The 17008-nt window shown below is 56.9% G+C and overlaps 6 protein-coding genes across 6 annotated transcripts; 1 reads left to right on the top strand and 5 right to left on the bottom strand.

The window, feature by feature from the left end:
• Nucleotides 1–2833: 2833 nt before the first annotated feature.
• On the bottom strand, nt 2834–4267 carry BO72DRAFT_272003 (putative 2-deoxy-D-gluconate 3-dehydrogenase). The gene is made up of 3 exons (XM_040940208.1): nt 3987–4267; nt 3708–3923; nt 2834–3640 (listed from the first exon to the last, which is right to left on the bottom strand). Exons 1-3 carry the CDS (start codon nt 4110–4112, stop codon nt 3170–3172), a joined length of 813 nt encoding a protein of 270 aa, XP_040796543.1. The 5' UTR covers nt 4113–4267; the 3' UTR covers nt 2834–3169.
• A 521-nt stretch (nt 4268–4788) lies between these two features.
• On the bottom strand, nt 4789–6545 carry BO72DRAFT_271962 (uncharacterized protein). The gene is made up of 2 exons (XM_040940207.1): nt 6321–6545; nt 4789–6265 (listed from the first exon to the last, which is right to left on the bottom strand). The coding sequence occupies exons 1-2, from the start codon at nt 6355–6357 to the stop codon at nt 5004–5006; spliced, it is 1299 nt and encodes a 432-aa protein (XP_040796542.1). The 5' UTR covers nt 6358–6545; the 3' UTR covers nt 4789–5003.
• A 2256-nt stretch (nt 6546–8801) lies between these two features.
• Nucleotides 8802–11131, top strand: BO72DRAFT_472376 (uncharacterized protein; the record flags this gene model as incomplete). Its single annotated transcript, XM_040947137.1, has 7 exons — nt 8802–8966; nt 9003–9168; nt 9220–10107; nt 10170–10207; nt 10277–10462; nt 10576–10926; nt 10997–11131. The coding sequence occupies 7 exons, from the start codon at nt 8802–8804 to the stop codon at nt 11129–11131; spliced, it is 1929 nt and encodes a 642-aa protein (XP_040796541.1).
• A 62-nt stretch (nt 11132–11193) lies between these two features.
• Nucleotides 11194–13226, bottom strand: BO72DRAFT_439530 (FAD-binding oxidoreductase). Its single transcript, XM_040943418.1, has 4 exons — nt 12797–13226; nt 12507–12723; nt 12020–12414; nt 11194–11949 (listed from the first exon to the last, which is right to left on the bottom strand). Exons 1-4 carry the CDS (start codon nt 13052–13054, stop codon nt 11263–11265), a joined length of 1557 nt encoding a protein of 518 aa, XP_040796540.1. The 5' UTR covers nt 13055–13226; the 3' UTR covers nt 11194–11262.
• A 228-nt stretch (nt 13227–13454) lies between these two features.
• rad14 (DNA repair protein RAD14) lies at nt 13455–14775 on the bottom strand (the record flags this gene model as incomplete). The annotated part of the gene is made up of 3 exons (XM_040942548.1): nt 13455–13942; nt 14035–14611; nt 14673–14775. Coding segments are annotated over 3 exons (1096 nt in total), but the record flags the coding sequence as incomplete, so codon positions are not given.
• Nucleotides 14776–15294: 519 nt separating this feature from the next.
• BO72DRAFT_531829 (NAD(P)-binding protein) lies at nt 15295–16541 on the bottom strand (the record flags this gene model as incomplete). The annotated part of the gene is made up of 4 exons (XM_040950401.1): nt 15295–15536; nt 15610–15682; nt 15802–16335; nt 16431–16541. 4 exons carry the CDS (start codon nt 16539–16541, stop codon nt 15295–15297), a joined length of 960 nt encoding a protein of 319 aa, XP_040796538.1.
• Nucleotides 16542–17008: the final 467 nt, after the last annotated feature.

The following is a 17008-nucleotide window of genomic DNA, read 5'->3' as shown; positions in this document are numbered from 1 at the left end:
CACGTCGACCAGCCGGTTTGACAAGAAGGAAGAGAAGGACAATTCCGAGAATTTGTTCGATCAAGGCCCTACGAGGCTCGGCGGTATGATCTCTCCGCTGGCATTTTGACGAAGTGGACTGATGACTGATGATGCGAGTCAATGCTCCAGGTACATACAAAGCTGCCTCGTCTGATGATATTGACTTTCCACACAAAGACTATCACGACGGTCCAGGGAAGTACGACGACGACGATGAGAACCCGTCCCGGGCTGTTGAGGATGCAATTCCCGCCAATCCGTCGTAGGCAGCGGGGATGAGTGTGGGATGCGGGGTGGTAGAGTGGGTGGACAGGTATAGGACTATGTACACAACTGAAGGGTTCTGTTTTGTTAACTTAATGCCTTTTTAAAACACACTGACACGTTGAATATGTATCATCTCTTCTTTTCTTATCCTGACCTGGGAGCCAGAGCATGGTCAGTTTTAGCCGGTCTATACCTAGCACATCAATAGAGCACATCAATAGAGCACACAGTCTCCAGACTTCAAGTAACTTCAGAGACTGAGCTTTCTGACCCTGTGCAAGAGCAATATACAGAACTGAGGGTTCTGAGAAGGGCTGAAAAGGCGGTAGGGGACACGGCAGAATACGCATGTTGAGAATGCAGTAATGGCCGGTTTGCATGGCTTGCATGGTTTGCACAGTTTGCATTGGATCGCGCGGCGCGTGTGGACGGAGAGTGTGATTACTTCTCCGTTCCCGGCGTGTTTACTTACTCGCTCCTCTCCCTCTCCCTCCACCATCGCAGTCATGGAAACTCAGGTTACCTCTTACGCTGTCTTCCTCATCTATCGGAATCGCGACTCTTCTGGTCTCTTTGACACTCACCAGTATCTATTGGACTCATTCCTCGTGCTTTTCCATGGGTGGACAAGCTCTCATGTGTTTCCTGTTGCATCTCTGGCCTTCTCACCTCTTCGCCTTTCCACCGTTCAAGGCACCCTCATACAGATCTTACCCCCTGGTACGCTCTCCAGCTCGCTGGAGAGTCTAACCCTAATGTAACCCCGTCGGTTCGGTGCCAACGGCTTCTTGCCGGCGGCAAGTTTCACGGTCATGCACGGCGGTTTGAGCCCACTAGTTGACTCGCATCGCTTTCGGGGGATCGAGGAGGCGAAAGGTTCCCGATGCTCAGAGCGCCATCCCTCCGCGGGGTGCGCATAAAGACGGTTTTCCATGCAGTTCCCGCCGCAGGGCACGCGTCGGTCTACCAATGCTGAGTGTAACGTACTGATCAACACAGGACAGTCTTCACTTGTTGCCGTGGTACTGAGCTGATGATTCGAGAGAGAAGGCAGGTGGAGCATGCCGGGCATCTTCCTCAGGAGGATGTCACTGGGAGCCCATAGTGGGCGCTGATTCAAGGAACTTTACAACCGTGAGCTTGATCATTGCATGTGCGAACTGGTTTACCCGAATACGAACAAACCGGGTGTCTTCGGACATACCGACTGCCTCACACACAGTCATCGAGTCTTTGGATTGATCCACTCGTCGGAAACCGGTTTGAATCTCTGGAACGGCCCAGGTGTTTCCACCGTTCCAGCCCGGATTAAACCGCAGCGAGGTCAATTGCAAATGGATGACTTCCTCATGGTCGATTGGATGATGCCATGAGGAGCCCCCCCCCTTGGGCTTGTTCGTCGCTTTCCAGTCTCGAGTCGGTCTCCAATCATGTATTATGTATCTTTCTCCGCCCCTAACCGGGGTAAAGCGGTTGGCCTCCTTGGTCGGTGTGACTCGGCTGTCCCGTGCATGCTCCCAATCCGAGAGTTGACTGGGGCCTTCGCTCCCTGCGTTCCAACTCTCGATCAATCCCGGGTACGAGACCGGCTAGTGGACTCGTGGATCACGGCATGACAGCCACCCGATCTGCGCTTCGCTCGCGAAGGTCCCGATCGATCGTGTTAACCATCTCTTTGCATCGAGCGGGTGCAGATAGATCGATGGGCGCTGACTCGGCCATAGCTTCGGGTATGGTCCCTCCCCTTGGGGAGAAGGAAGCGGTTTTTATGGATGTTTTGTTTGTCCGTTTCCCCATGCCCTCCACTGTCGGGCTTCTGGCGGTGGGGAGGAATCAAAAACTAGTCCGCGGGGGTACTGTATCACACACAAGAGGCTGAGAGGCTGTTGATCTTGGGAGACGACGTGAGGTCATGATCTGCGCATCGAAGGTTCAATGATGGGAGATAGTATGCTTGGTCAAAGGGGCTCGAGCCACGAGATCTGGGATGATTCAAGACTGAAATCTCAGCAGAGAGCGCGAGGTATATCTGGCCACCGGCTGTGTCCATCATGCTGGTGCCGCCTGTCCTGACCGTCGCTTCGGCAATGCCGCTACAATTGTTGCGTTGGTATACTCTCGATCGTCAGACCGTGCAGCACTGGCCTTTTGCTGTCTCGGATCCGTACAGGAGGCTTGTTATGGGACCTCGAAAGGGGATCAAAGCTCAGTGCTTGTCTGTCTCGTTTCTTGTTGTTTCCGAGGCTGTGGGGGCAGGGTCTTGCGTGGGTCACGGGGAGAGGACTGCGCTTTGAATTGTGGTTGGCAACGCAGGAGTCGAACACGAGGGATGGCCCAGGGTGGTGGGCCGCCGTTCCCTCACCGAGGGCCCGCGGTGAGGGAACGGCCCCCTTTTTTTTTATAAGTGCTCCAGATTCCCCGGTTGTCGCATAGCTAACTACGGTGACAGGTTGTTTTGGCGGCAACAGCTCGACTCGATGACTTCCGAACCGCGGATGTCGAAGCGAACGATCGGTCAGCGGCCTCGGTTTACTGGATCGGGATTAGAGTCGGTACCTTGGGTCTAGAACAACAAATGAGCTATGCAAAGGTTGCTAGGAACATGCAGCCCGCTCAACCTTTCAATCCAGTTCATGATAAGATTCCACCGTGTAACAATTGTGCATCCGTATAACCGACTGTGTGATGCCATTGGCGATGACAGCCTGTCCTTGTACAAACCTTGCCATACCTATCCCTAAATTTACCCACATTCCACAACTCGAACCCACTGCACCATCTCACCACCAAGAACTCCATGACCAGTAAAAATCACCAACCCATCAATTCCTCACAAAACCTATATACAGACGACACCCCCCCCCTCACAGAATCAAAAAGATTACCGCCCCATCCACCCCCCATCAACCGTAACCACCTCCCCAGAAACATACGCACTGGCCGCACTCGCCAAAAACACTACCACCCCCTTGAAATCCTCGGGCCTCCCCCACCGCCCCGCGGGGATCCGCGCCATGATCCCCGCGTTGCGGGCCTCATCCTGGATCAGCGCGGTGTTCATATCGGTGGCGATGTACCCGGGGGCGATGGCATTGACGCTGATGCCGCGGGCGGCCCACTCGTTGGACAGCGCCTTGGTGAGCTGCGCCACCCCGCCCTTGGAGGCGGCGTAGGCCGGCACGGTGATCCCGCCCTGGAAGCTGAGCAGCGAGGCGACGTTGATGATGGCGCCGCGGCGGCGGTGGCCGCCGCCGCCGCCGGTGGCTTCGAACTCGGCGGCGTCGCGGCCGAGCAGGTAGGCGCCGAATTCCCGGCACAGGGTGAAGACGGAGGTGAGGTTTATGTTGAGGACCTGGCCGTCGGGCGGGATTAGCATGGGAGTTTTGAGGGGGTTTGGAAAGAAAGGGCAAGGGAAATACCTCATCCCAGTCCTCATCCGGGAATTGCTCGCTGGGATGCCGGCGCTGGATGCCGGCGCAGTTGAGGAGGATGTTGGGCGTGAAGCCCTGGGCGGTCACGGCGGGGAGGATCTGTTTGAGGGCGTCGCGGGAGGACAGCTCGGCGACGTGGATGTGGGCTTTGCGGTGCAGGCGCGTGGTGATCTCGTCGCGCGTGGTGGTGTTGGATTCGTCTCGCTTTTTGGATCTTGACAGTTAGAATGTATCCAGATGTTTCCCCCAACCAGGGGGCCGACGCACCTGGATCAGAATAATGTCCGCGCCCGCTTCCGCAAGCGCGTACGCCATGGCCTGGCCGATTCCCCGCGTGCCGCCGGTGACGATGGCGGTGCTGCCTTCGAGGGAGAAGAGGGCGGGGATCGACATTTTCGGTTTGTTATTTGTCGGATGGGTGGTTGTATGTTTTGTTTTAACGTTAATTTGTCAAGGTCGTGGGGTTGAGTGGACTCGTAGTTCATGCAGTCTCATCAATTGCAGCGATATCAATGCCGGCGACTCTACAAAAGCTGTCTCTTTTCACAACGACCAACTGACTCACCACCACCCCACGAACGTGGGGGAGGAGCCCTTTAAAGCAACCTTGAAGTCATGGTGGCACTGATTCAATGCGGGGCAGCACCAGCGGAGCTCCTCCAGATTGGGATGATGCAATTGCCGAGGGAGACACAACATTGAACAGAGTCAAAGGCCGATGCCCCGCAACATCCTCCCCCGGCTATTGAAGTTTCCGCTCGGTGCTTATCCGATCGCTGTATTTTCGTATCAGTACCGTCATCCGGGACGAATGATACACGGAGCATCAGCAATTCAGCATCGTATCGTGCCATGAGTCTCTATGCACTACGATGTGACTAGCACATAACCTTGAAAAATCCAAGTCAGATCTGCATCTTGTCATCATGGTACTCATTTCGATGCCGTTTCGACGGCTTGAAGGTTCTACCATCTGACAGACTCCTTTGGTCTGGCTGGTTCCTCGGTACAGCTTCCAGTGCGTACTATTTTTAGTTGATTCAGTCTGATAGCCACACTTTAAAATATCAACCGTTCCTGCAATCTCGCCCAATAGCAGCAAGATCGCCGAAACATAAATGTATAATCATAGATACAGAGAAAGTAAACTCCCGCGGCTCTGCGCCACAGGATGATGTGTATGTGGTATCCATTGCGCCAATGTCGCCAGCTAAGTAGAAAATCAAAAGGATAGATGGTCTGGGGTCCCGTTAAAACGTTCATCGAAAGGCAGAGTCATGCCGTTTATTTCACCTCATTCGCATCCGAGAAAGGGCTTTCCACGCGCGGTGGAATGTGTCGGCTGCTTCGGTTCGAGCGTGTCCCTTCCGGGGTCTCGAGGAGTGAGGATGCCCGGGCGCTGGGTTCGGCCCGGGCATGATCTTGGAATGGGCTCTGGCTGACGGCAGGCGAATCTTCAATCACGGTGGCGGGACGCGACTGCGCATCGGTCTTAGCGGCCTCAGGAGCGTTGTCGCTGCGGGCCTGACTAGAACGCTTGGGAGTCTCTTCCTCATCGGACGAACTGGCGTCGAATCCGGACGTCGGGACTGGGTCTGATTGCTTGGTGCTGGTGGATCGAGACACGTTGGAACTGGTGGTTTCGGACTGCTCCTCGATGGTCTGCACGCCGGTGGGACCATTGGTGGTTTCCTTCTTCTTTTTCGATGCGCCTCGAACCATGACTGGTTTGGCGGTCACCGTCCGCGCCACGATCGAGCTGTTGGTGGTGGCCGCTGAGAGGCCGGCCTTGGCCAGCTGGGCTTGGGTAATGGCCGGCACTGCAGGAGCATCGCTGTTAGCTCCATTGATGTTGACCACGGCGGCACGCGTGCGCATAACTTGTTGCGCCGGCATCGGACTGACGATGGCGTTGTTGCGGTAGATGGTGGTGGCCACGCTGCTGCGTAGGCTAGGGGCGATGCTGCGACGCTCGTTGGACATTTCCGACCAGGCCGAATCACGAAGGTCGCCAGGCATGAAGAAATGTTGGTCGGGGTGGGCACCAGGGAGCGGTGGAACCGGGGGCACCAGACTCCCAGGAGTCTCTGGGGGCGAGCGATTGGTGACACCAGGGATGTAAGCGATTTGGATCACGTTCGAGGCGCGAGTCAGAACGGTAGAGGCGATCGAATTCGTGGACTTCCTGGACTGTCTCGTGTCGGCAGCCACGCTGGACTTTTCGGCTTCGGATGCCTCTTGTTGTTCCTTGCGCTTCTTCCTGATGAAGAACCACCATACCAAGAAGGTCACTATCGCGATGAAGGCGATACCACCGACCACACCCCCTGCGATAGCACCGGCGTCTGTCCCGCCGCCACCGGAATTATTGGAGGACCCCAAATCTCCGCTGGTTGGAGATTTGACACATTTCGTGGTCGCGCACTGAGTGCAAGATTGACTGACCATCGTACAGGTGTAGCCATCATCGCAGGTGGGGCAAGCGGGCGCTGAGGAGGAGCATTGTACGCAGCTTCGGAAGGCTAGGAGGGAACGGGAGTAGAGGACTGAGAAAAGCATATTAGCGATCGGGAGGCACAGACCAAACCGTAGTGTACGTACCGTTAGGAGTGGTCGAGTCGGAAGGATGGAAGGACATGACGGGCGATGGAGTGTTGGAGTTGTGGTGGGAGAGATGGTTGATGGGGGGGGGGGAGTCGGTCGGAAGGGTCGTAGCAGGACGCTGTGTTCTCAAAACAAAGAGGCTAGGGAGAAAGAGAGACGGAAAGGGCGGAAAAAAGAGTGGCAGGCCGATCAACGGCGTAAAGAACGTGGGATATTGACTTTGCGATAAAAAGAGTGTAATACTCGACAGACGTCAAGTCGTGAAAATTGGAGGCTAGGTCATACAAGAAAGAGAGCGCACGAGAGGAGAGAAGAGGAAGGAAGATGAAGAGGTTTAGATGAGCGAATGACTGTTGGCGGAAGAAGATTGGGTGGGAGATTGGCAGGCAACAACGCGCATAGCAGAATGCAATGAATCCAAGTGGAGCTCCCAGGCTTGGGGCAATGGGAGTGGGTAGGATACTTTTTTCCCCTCCCAGTCGGAATGTCTGCAAGTCACGGAGTAGTTACGGAGGAGACAAATCTGTAACGTCTGGGGAGGGACCACGCGTGGTGGCTGCCAGGTACAGAGCAGACGGAGCCAGCGCAAGTGACAGGGGAAAGTCAGGGGAGAACCGTGGGATGCAGGTTCGGAGGAAGTAAGGTAAGAGAGAGAGAGAAAAGAAGAAAAGAGGAAAAGAGGAAAGGAGGAAAAGAGGGAAGAGAAGGAGGAAGCTGGTAAGATAATCAATCAATCAATCAATATTTAATGAGAAGAATTGAAGAATGGATAAATTAAAGAGACCGACAAGGAGATGGAGAGAGGGGGGGAAGAGACGGAGAGAGTGAGATTGTGAGAGTGAGTGAGAGTGAATGAGAGCGAGAGAGAGAGAGAGAGCCAGACCTGCAAGTACGGGTGGGAGAAGCGACTAAGCCTGAAAGAAGAGGGTGTGGGTGGTGGGTGAGTGGGTGAGTGCGGGCGGGAATTGCGTTGGTTGGTGAATGGGGGGCTGAGTAGTAGTAGTGACACCCACTGCAGTCCACTCTGCAGTCTCCGCCTTATTCCTGCCGCGTTATCTTGGTACTAGATAGTCTAAGAGAAAGACTCCAGTTGATGGATGGATGGATGGATGGAGTAGACGGAGACCATTCCGTGGACAAGAGAGCCATTCCCAGCATACACTGCATACACTGCATACAACTGCAGTATCATTGCACAACACCTGAACACCTGAACACCTGAACACCTGACTACATTTACAATAATCTGCAATCTGCAATCTGCCACCCCCCTGACACGGACCCAAAAATATCGAACCAAAGGATCGTGTCTCAGGTGCTCAAGTGCAGGTCTCGACCGTCGCTCGGTCCACGTTGCTTCCGTTGTCTTTCTTCGCCCGGAAATTAACACGGCTGGGCCTGGAGACTAAGCACCCACCGGTGTTTTGCCTCTCTACTCAAAAGGCATGGATCCTCTGGACCTCTCTATAAAATCAGTCGACTGACACTGCACTAGTGGAGTAGTTTGATGGGTTGATTGCTCCATCTGCCGAAAATCTGGTCAAGTTGAGTTGTCAGAGATGAGAGAGATCGGGGCCAGTCAGGGTCAGGTGACCTCGCTCCCCCCTCCCTCTCCCTCCCCTGACGGACGGGCCGTCGGCCGCTTTTGGTCTGGTTGCACCGCCTGGCCGACTCGTGTTCTCTCGCTGCAGGAGGCCGTTCATGGTGCTGTGCCTACGCTATCGATGGGATGGTACTCCGTTTCGTACAGTAAGTAACCTTCGAAGTGACTTGTCTATCATATGCTCTAGTACTAGTAGTTCAAATGTGTAATCTTCCATATGGACACTGATCACTACAGCTGACAGGATGCAACTACCTAGTACTGTGCACTCTCGAAATGACAATACTACATATATTGCTAGCTATAGTCGCACACACTCGTGCTCCAAGTCCAAGATCATCGTAAGACGACAATTTATAAATTAGGAACGCAACCACTCCAACTGAAGGCTGGATCATCAGCCTGAAGTAAGCGAAAGGGCGCAAGCACGTGCATCAGATGGGTGTGATGTCTACCCTACCTCATCGACCGCACTTCAACCACCCTGACCCAATAATGATGACGATTGAAGCTTTCTGAGTCAAACAAGATGATCGCCAAAGAATACATCTTCCTCAATGGTCTCCTCGGCCCCAACATCGTCGTGCGCGAGAGTAAGACCCCAAGATACATACAATACCCCCTCGAAAACCCACCAAGACCGGCAAGCCCGTCCGACAGGCTGTACTGAGCGGACGGGTCACTCGAGCACGCAAAGCTGCCATCACTAGCAGCTACAAGGAACCAACTCCACCAGAAGCTTCCCATAGCGAGGATGCGATTTCGGGGGGGAGCGATCGCCAGAAGGACCTTCCGCCGGTTCAGGGAAAGCCACCGGCTTGGGCAGAGGTTTGTCCCATGTAACCCTCATAGAACCTCATGATGAAAGTCCTCTAATGCGAGAGCAGTGCCGGCCTGACCTCTGTGATGCCCTCCCCTGGTTCCGCTCCGCCCAAGGAGGCTACTACTACAATGGCAGTCTGTGCTACGGCTGTCTGGTGGATGCGGACTCGGGAGTCCGGGCCTACATCGATGACGAAGTTGTCATAACTCGAATGCAAGTATCACCGAGGCCACAGCATGCTCAAATTACCTAGCGAGTGCACTCAATCGACACAACTAACCTCGCAACTAGTGGCGGTGGGTGCACCAAAGACGCAGAGGGGAACCTGGTGCTGCTCAAAGATCAAGACACTGATAGCGTCATCTTAAGCAGCGTGATGAACAGCTGGAGGATGCAGAACCCGGTCGGACTCATCATTGGTACGTAGACGACCGGCTTGACGTGGACATCTCGTGTTAAGCCCTTGACAGGAGATCGAAACAAGCAATTGAGCCGGAAACTCCCCCACCGATACAACGTGATGGCCTACTTCCGCATCACAGACGTCTGGCACGAGCAGATCGGCACGAAGAAAGGCGCCAAAGTGCGCTTCGAGAAGCTGGACCTCGCCGCGACAAGCTGGTGGGCGGCCCCGGGCACCACCCCATTGCCCGTGGAGCAACGGGACTTCACACTCGGCCCCGCCACGAAACGCTGCTCGAGCTGTGACCGCGACAGCAAGCAGGTCTACAACGAGGGCTGGATGTGCCTGACGCCGTCCTGCGCCCGGTTCTGGAAGGTCAACGGCGCCACGGCGCCGCCGGGGCACCTCAGCCTCAACGCGGCATTTCTCCGCGCCCGGCTGGCCCCCGACCCGCAGATCCAGCCTCACTTTGACCTGGTCCCGGACCTGCTGGCGACCCTGGCGGAGGACCAGGGCGACCTGGTCTTCAAACGCATCGCCTGGAAGGGGATCGTGTGTCCGCTGTGCTCCCGCTGCATCGCGCGGCGATTCTGGCGCGGATGGAAATGCGCCGACGAGCTCCTCCAAAACCCGTCCCAGCAATCGCAGCGGTGCAGTTTCGAGCGATACCTCAAGGTGTCGCCGCTCTCGGTCCGGTCCGTGATTGACGAGTTCGAGATCCATCCCGCCAAGCGGGCGCTATACTTCGACCCGAAGCTGCAGCTCCCGAGCGTCGACGACTCATCCTTATACCCGTACCGAAAGTTAGTGTACACTCTGCCCGGTGTAGGGTCGGTGACGCATCTGGTGGCTAACCGAGCGATCAACACCCGCGCCAACGGGCCGGATGATCTGTTCAGACGGCTTCAGTCGGTGGATCTGGGACTCCAGCGGTATCCGCTTCAACAGAGTGTCGGTGGGTGCGCCCCTCACCCTCACGGATTCAACGCCCGATCATCACGCTGACCTCTTGCACAGTCCGCGGCACTCTGACGTCTCACTACGCAGTGAACTATGTACGCCCTCCCCCTCTGTTCCTTCTACTATCTATTCCACTCCCAATCCGTCGATCTAACCCTCCACAGGGCTGCCCATACAAATACGTCGTCTCCGTCGCCAGCAAAGGCTTCAACGAAGCCAGCGACGAGGTCCTCCGGGCATTAGGCCGACTCACCTGGGCGACCCAGCAAGCGGTCACCAGCGCGGGAGACGCATTCCTGCGGCCCAACGAGCTCCTCCTGCTGGGATACATGGAGGATATGAAGATCGGAGTAAGCCGAATCCCTGACCCCATACCTAACCCCAACCCCCAACCCCCTTCTCCGCTCCCCCACCCCACTTCTCGAGAACCCTAACGGAGTCAAACCCCCCTAACACAACCCAGTACCACGACGACGGCGAATCCTCCCTCGGCCCCACCATCGCGACCCTCTCCCTCGGCGCCCGCGCCACCATGCTCCTGCGCATGAAGTACAAATACTACCACGGGTACACCAAAGCCAAGCGGCTGGTAGACGAAGACCCCGCCCTGGACGGATGCGCCCACTGCCCCGAGCGGCAGGCGCTGAAGCAGACTCTCGACGCGGGCGCGATCACGCGGGAGGAATACGAGGCGCAGCGCCGGAGACTGCCCGCCCGAAATCGGAGGGGGGAGGCGCCGCCGTGCCTGAGGATGGAGCTCAACCATGGGGATCTGGTGGTGATGCATGGGGAGGGGTTGCAGCGGTTTTATGAGGTATGCTTTTTTTTCCCCGGAGGACACAGAGGGAAGGGCTCATGCCGATGTTTGACGATTACTACTGTAGCATTCGGTGGTCCCCGAGAAGAACCTGCGGTTCGCGCTGACGGCGCGGTATATCAAGCCCGAGTTCGTGGAGGAGGCGGACAGGCAGAAGGGGGTGTTTGCGCTTACGGAGGAGCAGGTTTATGATGGGAAGTGAGATCCCAGAGGAAGAGGAGTGTGCAGTGGAGTGGAGTGGAGTGGAGTGCAGTGCAGTGCAGTGCAACGATGGGCTTGCTGGATAGTCTACCACCCTCTATATAGCTTTGCTGGTTGCTACAATATATCCAATCACTGATCCCGCCAATTCTCCACCCCATAGTCCACTGGGACCGGATGGTAGAAACTGAACCGCTCGAACGGATCCCACTTCCGCTTCAACGCCGCCAACCTGACCAAACTCCTCTTCCCATACCACACCTCGGGCCCCTCGTCCCCATGCGCATAGTTATTGTAGAGCACCAGCTGCCCCCGCCCCTCCGGGTCAACAAACCCACTCGTCCGCGCAAACCACTCCCGGCTCTCCACGACCCACGCATTGACCCGCTCCTCCGCCTGGTCATCGTCATCCACAAACGTCGCCTTGAAGAGCACATGCGTCTCGATGTCCCGAAACGCATACGCCATGTCCTCTCCCCGCCTGTCCCCCAGCTTCACCGCCTGCGTCGGAAACCGCGAAAACACCACCGACGCCGCGATCCGACCATGATACTCCCTCGCAAAGCCGGCAAAGGCATCCGTGTACTCCACAAAAGTAGCGACATCGGTGCGCCTGAGCCCGGCACCGCCGTAGATGAGCCGGAGGTCGTGCTCGCAGGGGGAGGGATCCTCGCTGAAGAACAGCTTGGAGTAGAGTTTGTTCCAGGGCAGGACCGGGGCGAAGCGGGCGCGGAGCGGGCCCAGCGCGCGGAAGCGCTGGAGGTAGGGCTCGGCGGCCTCGGGCGGGCCGTAGTAGATGAAGTTGACGAGGATGGTCGCCTATCCTTGTTTCAGCATGCACGCCCTTTCCCATCCTATACTAGCAGGCGGGTACGAGGTGAAAACATACCATATCCAACCCCGGATTCCACCCCAAAACCACCGTCAACGCCAACACATCCGGCAGATTGTCGTCCCCGTCAAACTCCCGCAACGTCTCCCACACACTCGCGTTCGCGCTCGCCGCAAACAACATATCGCCCTCCAGCACCTGGCCCGCGTTCGTGGCCTCGTACACCTGGTAGGTGGCCTCGACCACGACCCCGAAGTTCCAGCCGGCGCCGCGCACGCCCCAGAAGAGGTCGGCGTTCTCGGTCGCCGACGCCGTCACCACTTCCCCCGCCGCCGTGACGAGCGTCGCCGAGGTCAGCGCGTCGATCATCAGGCCCCGCCGGCCTTGGAGGGGGCCTATCCCCGCCCCCAGCGTGGCGCCGATCGTGCCCACGCATTGGGCGGCGCCGGTTTCTGGTTCCCCTCCCGCCGCCGCATCGCGGTATTAGCTTGGCAATTGGGAAGGGATGGAGGTGGATGGAAGGGGAAACAAGAAAATAACGTACGGATCTCCTTCCCAGCAGCATACAGCACATCCCACATCTCCTGGAACTTGGTGCCCCCGCCGACGGTGAGGCGGTCGCCGGCGGGATGGAGGTGTGCGTACCGGAACCCGCTGAGGTCGATGTTGATGCCCGCCTGCATGTGGGCCAAGGTGGCGGAGACGCCGTGGCCGGCGCCGGTGGCCAGGAAGGGGATGTCGTGGGCGTTGGCGGTTTTGATCTTGGCTTGGGATTAGCTCTGCTCGTGGAAATACTTGGAAAGATCCACTGGGGTACGGGGGGAAGAAGAGTACAATGTTCTGCACATCCGACACAGTCGCTGCCCGGATGGCTGCCCTATACGACGGGGCCTGGTACGCGGACCAGCGCTGCTGGATCCGGTCCGTCCAGTTCGGCCACGTCGGGTAGATGATCTGCGCGTCGGGCGAGAGGACGGGGCGGAAGAGGGATTCGAGGTCGGGGGTGTTGTGGGGTGCGCTGTCAGTAAAATTCTGGGCGTGGGCCGCGAGGGCCAGCGCCAGCAATAGTATGAGGGCAGAAAGGCACGGCATATCGGTTTCGCATGCTTGAACGGTCAGATATGTCAGATTGGCGGGACAAAGTCGGAAATATAGCCTCGTGGGAGGGCATCTGTTGGGCCCAGCTAGTCTCTGCCGCTAATCGATGCTAAATATCTTGGCTGCATTAACTGTTCACGTAGCAAGCCCTAGCCCCGGGTCGGAGATGCTCGTGTCCGAACATGGTGAGATTGCATGTCTGTTCTGTGTTGCTGATAACACATCTTATACTTGCGTAACCTAGGCGAGGAGACTTGCTGCTGTGGCGCAGAAATACTTATAAATAGTTAGTATCAACGGTGCTGTCGATCAACCTTAAAGGTAGAACGGCGGCCGTGCGTAAGGCTTCCCGGGGCTATTCAGCCCCCCTTGAGGCGTCTACACCACCCTCAGTAAAGATCGTATCTCATCAATTAAATCTACCACTACCATGTATCAATACCGATGTGCATACATCCCACTCCCCTCAAAACTCCAACTCCTCCACCTCCATTCCACAATCCACACACGTCTTGACCCCGATCCCCGTCTCGGGATTCTCCACCGACCGACCCCATTGATGCACATGCCGCCCGCCATTCCCCAGATCGTCGCCGAACGCCCCGCCGGCCGCGCCCATCCGATTCCGCCGGTACGCATCCACGCGCGTCCGCTTCTTGAGGTCCTGCAGCTTCGTCTTGAACTTGGCCTCGCGGCGCCGCTTCTTCTCGCCCTCGCGCCGCTCGAACTCCGCATCCAGCGCCTCGGGCGACCCCCACTTCTTGTCGGAGAAGGCATACTCCTCGACCTGATACCGCAGGTAGAGCATCATGTTGTTCCACGTGGACTTGTGGGGGTTCGGCCGCTCCAGATGCGGCAGCAACTCTTCGTCGCGGAGCTCAGCTACCCACAAGAAGTCAGCATAACCCATCCCTAACCCCCGCCGATATATCCCGTACCCTCGAGAACCGGGGAAAGGGAAAGGAAACACTCACGATCCGTCAAAAGATAATCCTCCTTCGCCTCCGTCTTGGTCAACAGACTGTACCGCTCCGGAAACCGCTCCTTACAGGCATGACAGATTCGACACCGCAACTCCTCCTCCCACTTCCAATCGATCTCCAAGCTCCCGCACTCGCGACACGCCTTCTGCTTCTCCTTCTCCTCCAGCACACTCAACCCGGGCTCGAAGGGCCCCGCGCGCTCCCGCCGCAGCGCCTTCACCAGCAACTGCCGCTCCCACTCCTTCTGCGTCATGCCGGCGGGCTTCTGCTCGGCTTTGGGGTCCTGCACGTTCAGCGCCTTGTTGTGGGGGTCGTCGTCCACCGATAGAAACCCGCCTTTCGTGTCCGTCATCTTGCTGAAGTCGTAGTCGACGAATTTCGTGAAGTTGCGCGCCGGGCGGATGGTATCGAGGGGTCGGGTTGTAGAAGTGGTGGCATCGCGGACGGTGGAGGGGGTGGGTTGCGCGGTCATGGTGGTGTAGGTTCTTTTGACGCCTTTCGTTGCGGCGGCTGCTGCTTCGGCATCACGCTGTTCGCGGATGGCTTTGGCTTTCATGCGGTTGATTTCCTACCAGATTCCACAAATTGTCAGGAAGGCTGGATTAAGAAAAAGCGAGGGAAGGACGTACGATCCGTCGCAGCTGCTCCGGAGTGAGCGGGCCCCGGGGGAGCTCACCGGGCTTGGTGGTGCCCGTCTGAGGCGGAGGGGTCGAGGGTCGGTCGGTTGCCATTTTTTTCTGTCCCTCTTCGACTTGTTCGGATCGTAGGCTTTGGAGTGAGGAGGTGTAGATGTAGATGTAGAAAGAGTAGGAGGCGTCGCGGTCGCGGTCGAGGCCGTCGCCACATCACGTGCCGATAAGCATTTTAATTGACGTGCGATAAGAATTCCCCCCTCTACAGACTCGCCGCTGCCCATGTGAAGTCAACCCTAACTTCGATTTTCTGGAGTCGGGGTGAAACTCTATCGCCAGTCCATGGTTAGGAGAATCAGCGGGGAGAACGGTAGAAAGCTTGTTCTCAGCAGTCTAGATGTTATGGACTATGCTCATTCATGCAAGCTGGGTGTCTCAGCTGATGATGAATCATGATACCCGATTCTCATGTCAACGACTGCGAACTCATACCTTGCATCAAGGAAATGGAAGAGATGAGCATCGACCCAGAAACATCTATTATACTCAAATCAGGCATATCACCTCAAGAACAGGTTTAATGCCTAGCGACTCCAGATCAACCACCACAGACAGCCGATCAAGTAAACCCCTCCCTCTCAGCCCTGACCAGCAACTCCTCCAGCCGCACAAACTCCATCCCAGCAAAGAACTCCTCCTTCTGCCGTAACGTCTTCTCCCGGGGGCAGCAAATCGCCCCTTTAATCGTACACTCCTCCAGCTCCGCCAGCGCGATATTCGGATCATCCGGGGGTGTCGGATGGTGCTCGACATCGTACTCGATCTGCTCGACGGACCGATACTCCCTCTTAAAGGGACGGCCTTCCATCTCCCGGTGATCAGCACGCAGCCTCCAATCCCCTTAGACACAGAGTATGATACAAGGCAGACATACCGTAATACTTCTCCAACAACCCCACCGCCTGATTAAACGTGCTCCATTCCCCAGCCACATAAGTCACCGGTTCCTACCACCCCAACAATTAGCACCTTGCATACTAGGTACACCATCCCATCCCATCACCCCCTAACCCCACTCCCACAACCCTAGCCCTTCCCCGCTCCAAGCAAGGCAAGAAAAACATACCCACCGCTCCCGCCCCAGCAACCGCACCACCGCCCTGGCCAAATCCCTCGACCACGTCCACGACTGCGCCCCCTCCCCCGACCCCTTCACATGGTACGTCCACGTCTGCGGATCGACCGGAAACTCGCCGGGGATGTACGCCATGTACGACTTGTGTTCCGGTAAGAAATAGTCCATGAACCAGCCGTGGTGGACCAGCGTCCACTCGACGTGGTGACTGGCGGCCCGGGACCGCAGGATCTCGCGGAAGGGGGCGCGCGTGCCGCCGTAGGAGCGCGGCAGCAGCGGGAAGTCGTCGACGTTGCCGGCCCACTCGGACGGGATGAGGCGCTTGCAGGTCTGCGAGGCGATGCACGCGTCCAGGAGGTGGGTGTGCAGCGGAAGGTAGGCGTCGTTGGGGCAGCGGATGAGAGAGAGGAGGGTGGTGGCCTGCATGGTGTTGAGGATGGGGAGGAGGGAGGTCGGCGTGTAGTCGGTTTGGTGGGTGGTGATTTTGGGGTGGTCGGTCCAGGGTGGGGGGTTCTTGTTCTTGTTCTGGTTCTTGTATCAGATAGTGATTGTGGATTCTTGTGAGGGGTGTGGGAATGGGAGATGTGGGGGAGGAGACTTGGAAGAGATAGGGTCTGTACCGATCGAGTTAAGATGGCAACGGCGTAGTCTGGGCTGCTGGTGATGGCTTCGGCGAGATACCGGCCGAATCCGCCGGTTCCGCCGGCGAGGACGATGACTTGGGGAGCCATGATGCAACAGGAATTTCGGGCTTCGATTGTGATGGTGAACGGCGGGATAAGATGCGTGTGGGTGGGCTCAATGCTGCAGTGTGCATGTTGGTTGGGGCCGGTATTTATGTACTTTAATTTTCAAACACATGGGCGACAGTTGCTTTCGTCAGTGGATCGACCTCGGATCTAGCTGCGGTGTTACAGTCTCTGACTCAGAGATAATGCAGTCGACTTGACTTAGATGTCCTGTAGGTCGCGCTGTGTCAGAACTTTACTGTCGAGGATGTGAAGTCTCAGCAGTTGCTAGTGATACTCGTGTTCGGGGCACCCTGCGAGTGGGGTTGTCACTGATTTAGGGTAGACATCGAGTTGTCCAACTTGTTTAGCTCGCCGAGGAATTGGAATCCCGAGGCGATCAAGGTTGCATCGATGCGACATCAAGTCAGCCCAGAATGGATTGCGAATGCTGACACACGTTACATCTT

Source organism: Aspergillus fijiensis, assembly GCF_003184825.1.
Source record: "Aspergillus fijiensis CBS 313.89 unplaced genomic scaffold BO72scaffold_74, whole genome shotgun sequence".
In the NCBI taxonomy this organism is placed as follows: Eukaryota; Fungi; Ascomycota; class Eurotiomycetes; order Eurotiales; family Aspergillaceae; genus Aspergillus; species Aspergillus fijiensis.
The sequence above is the reverse complement of the archived record's forward strand: the minus strand, read 5'-3'. Positions and strand labels throughout refer to the sequence as shown.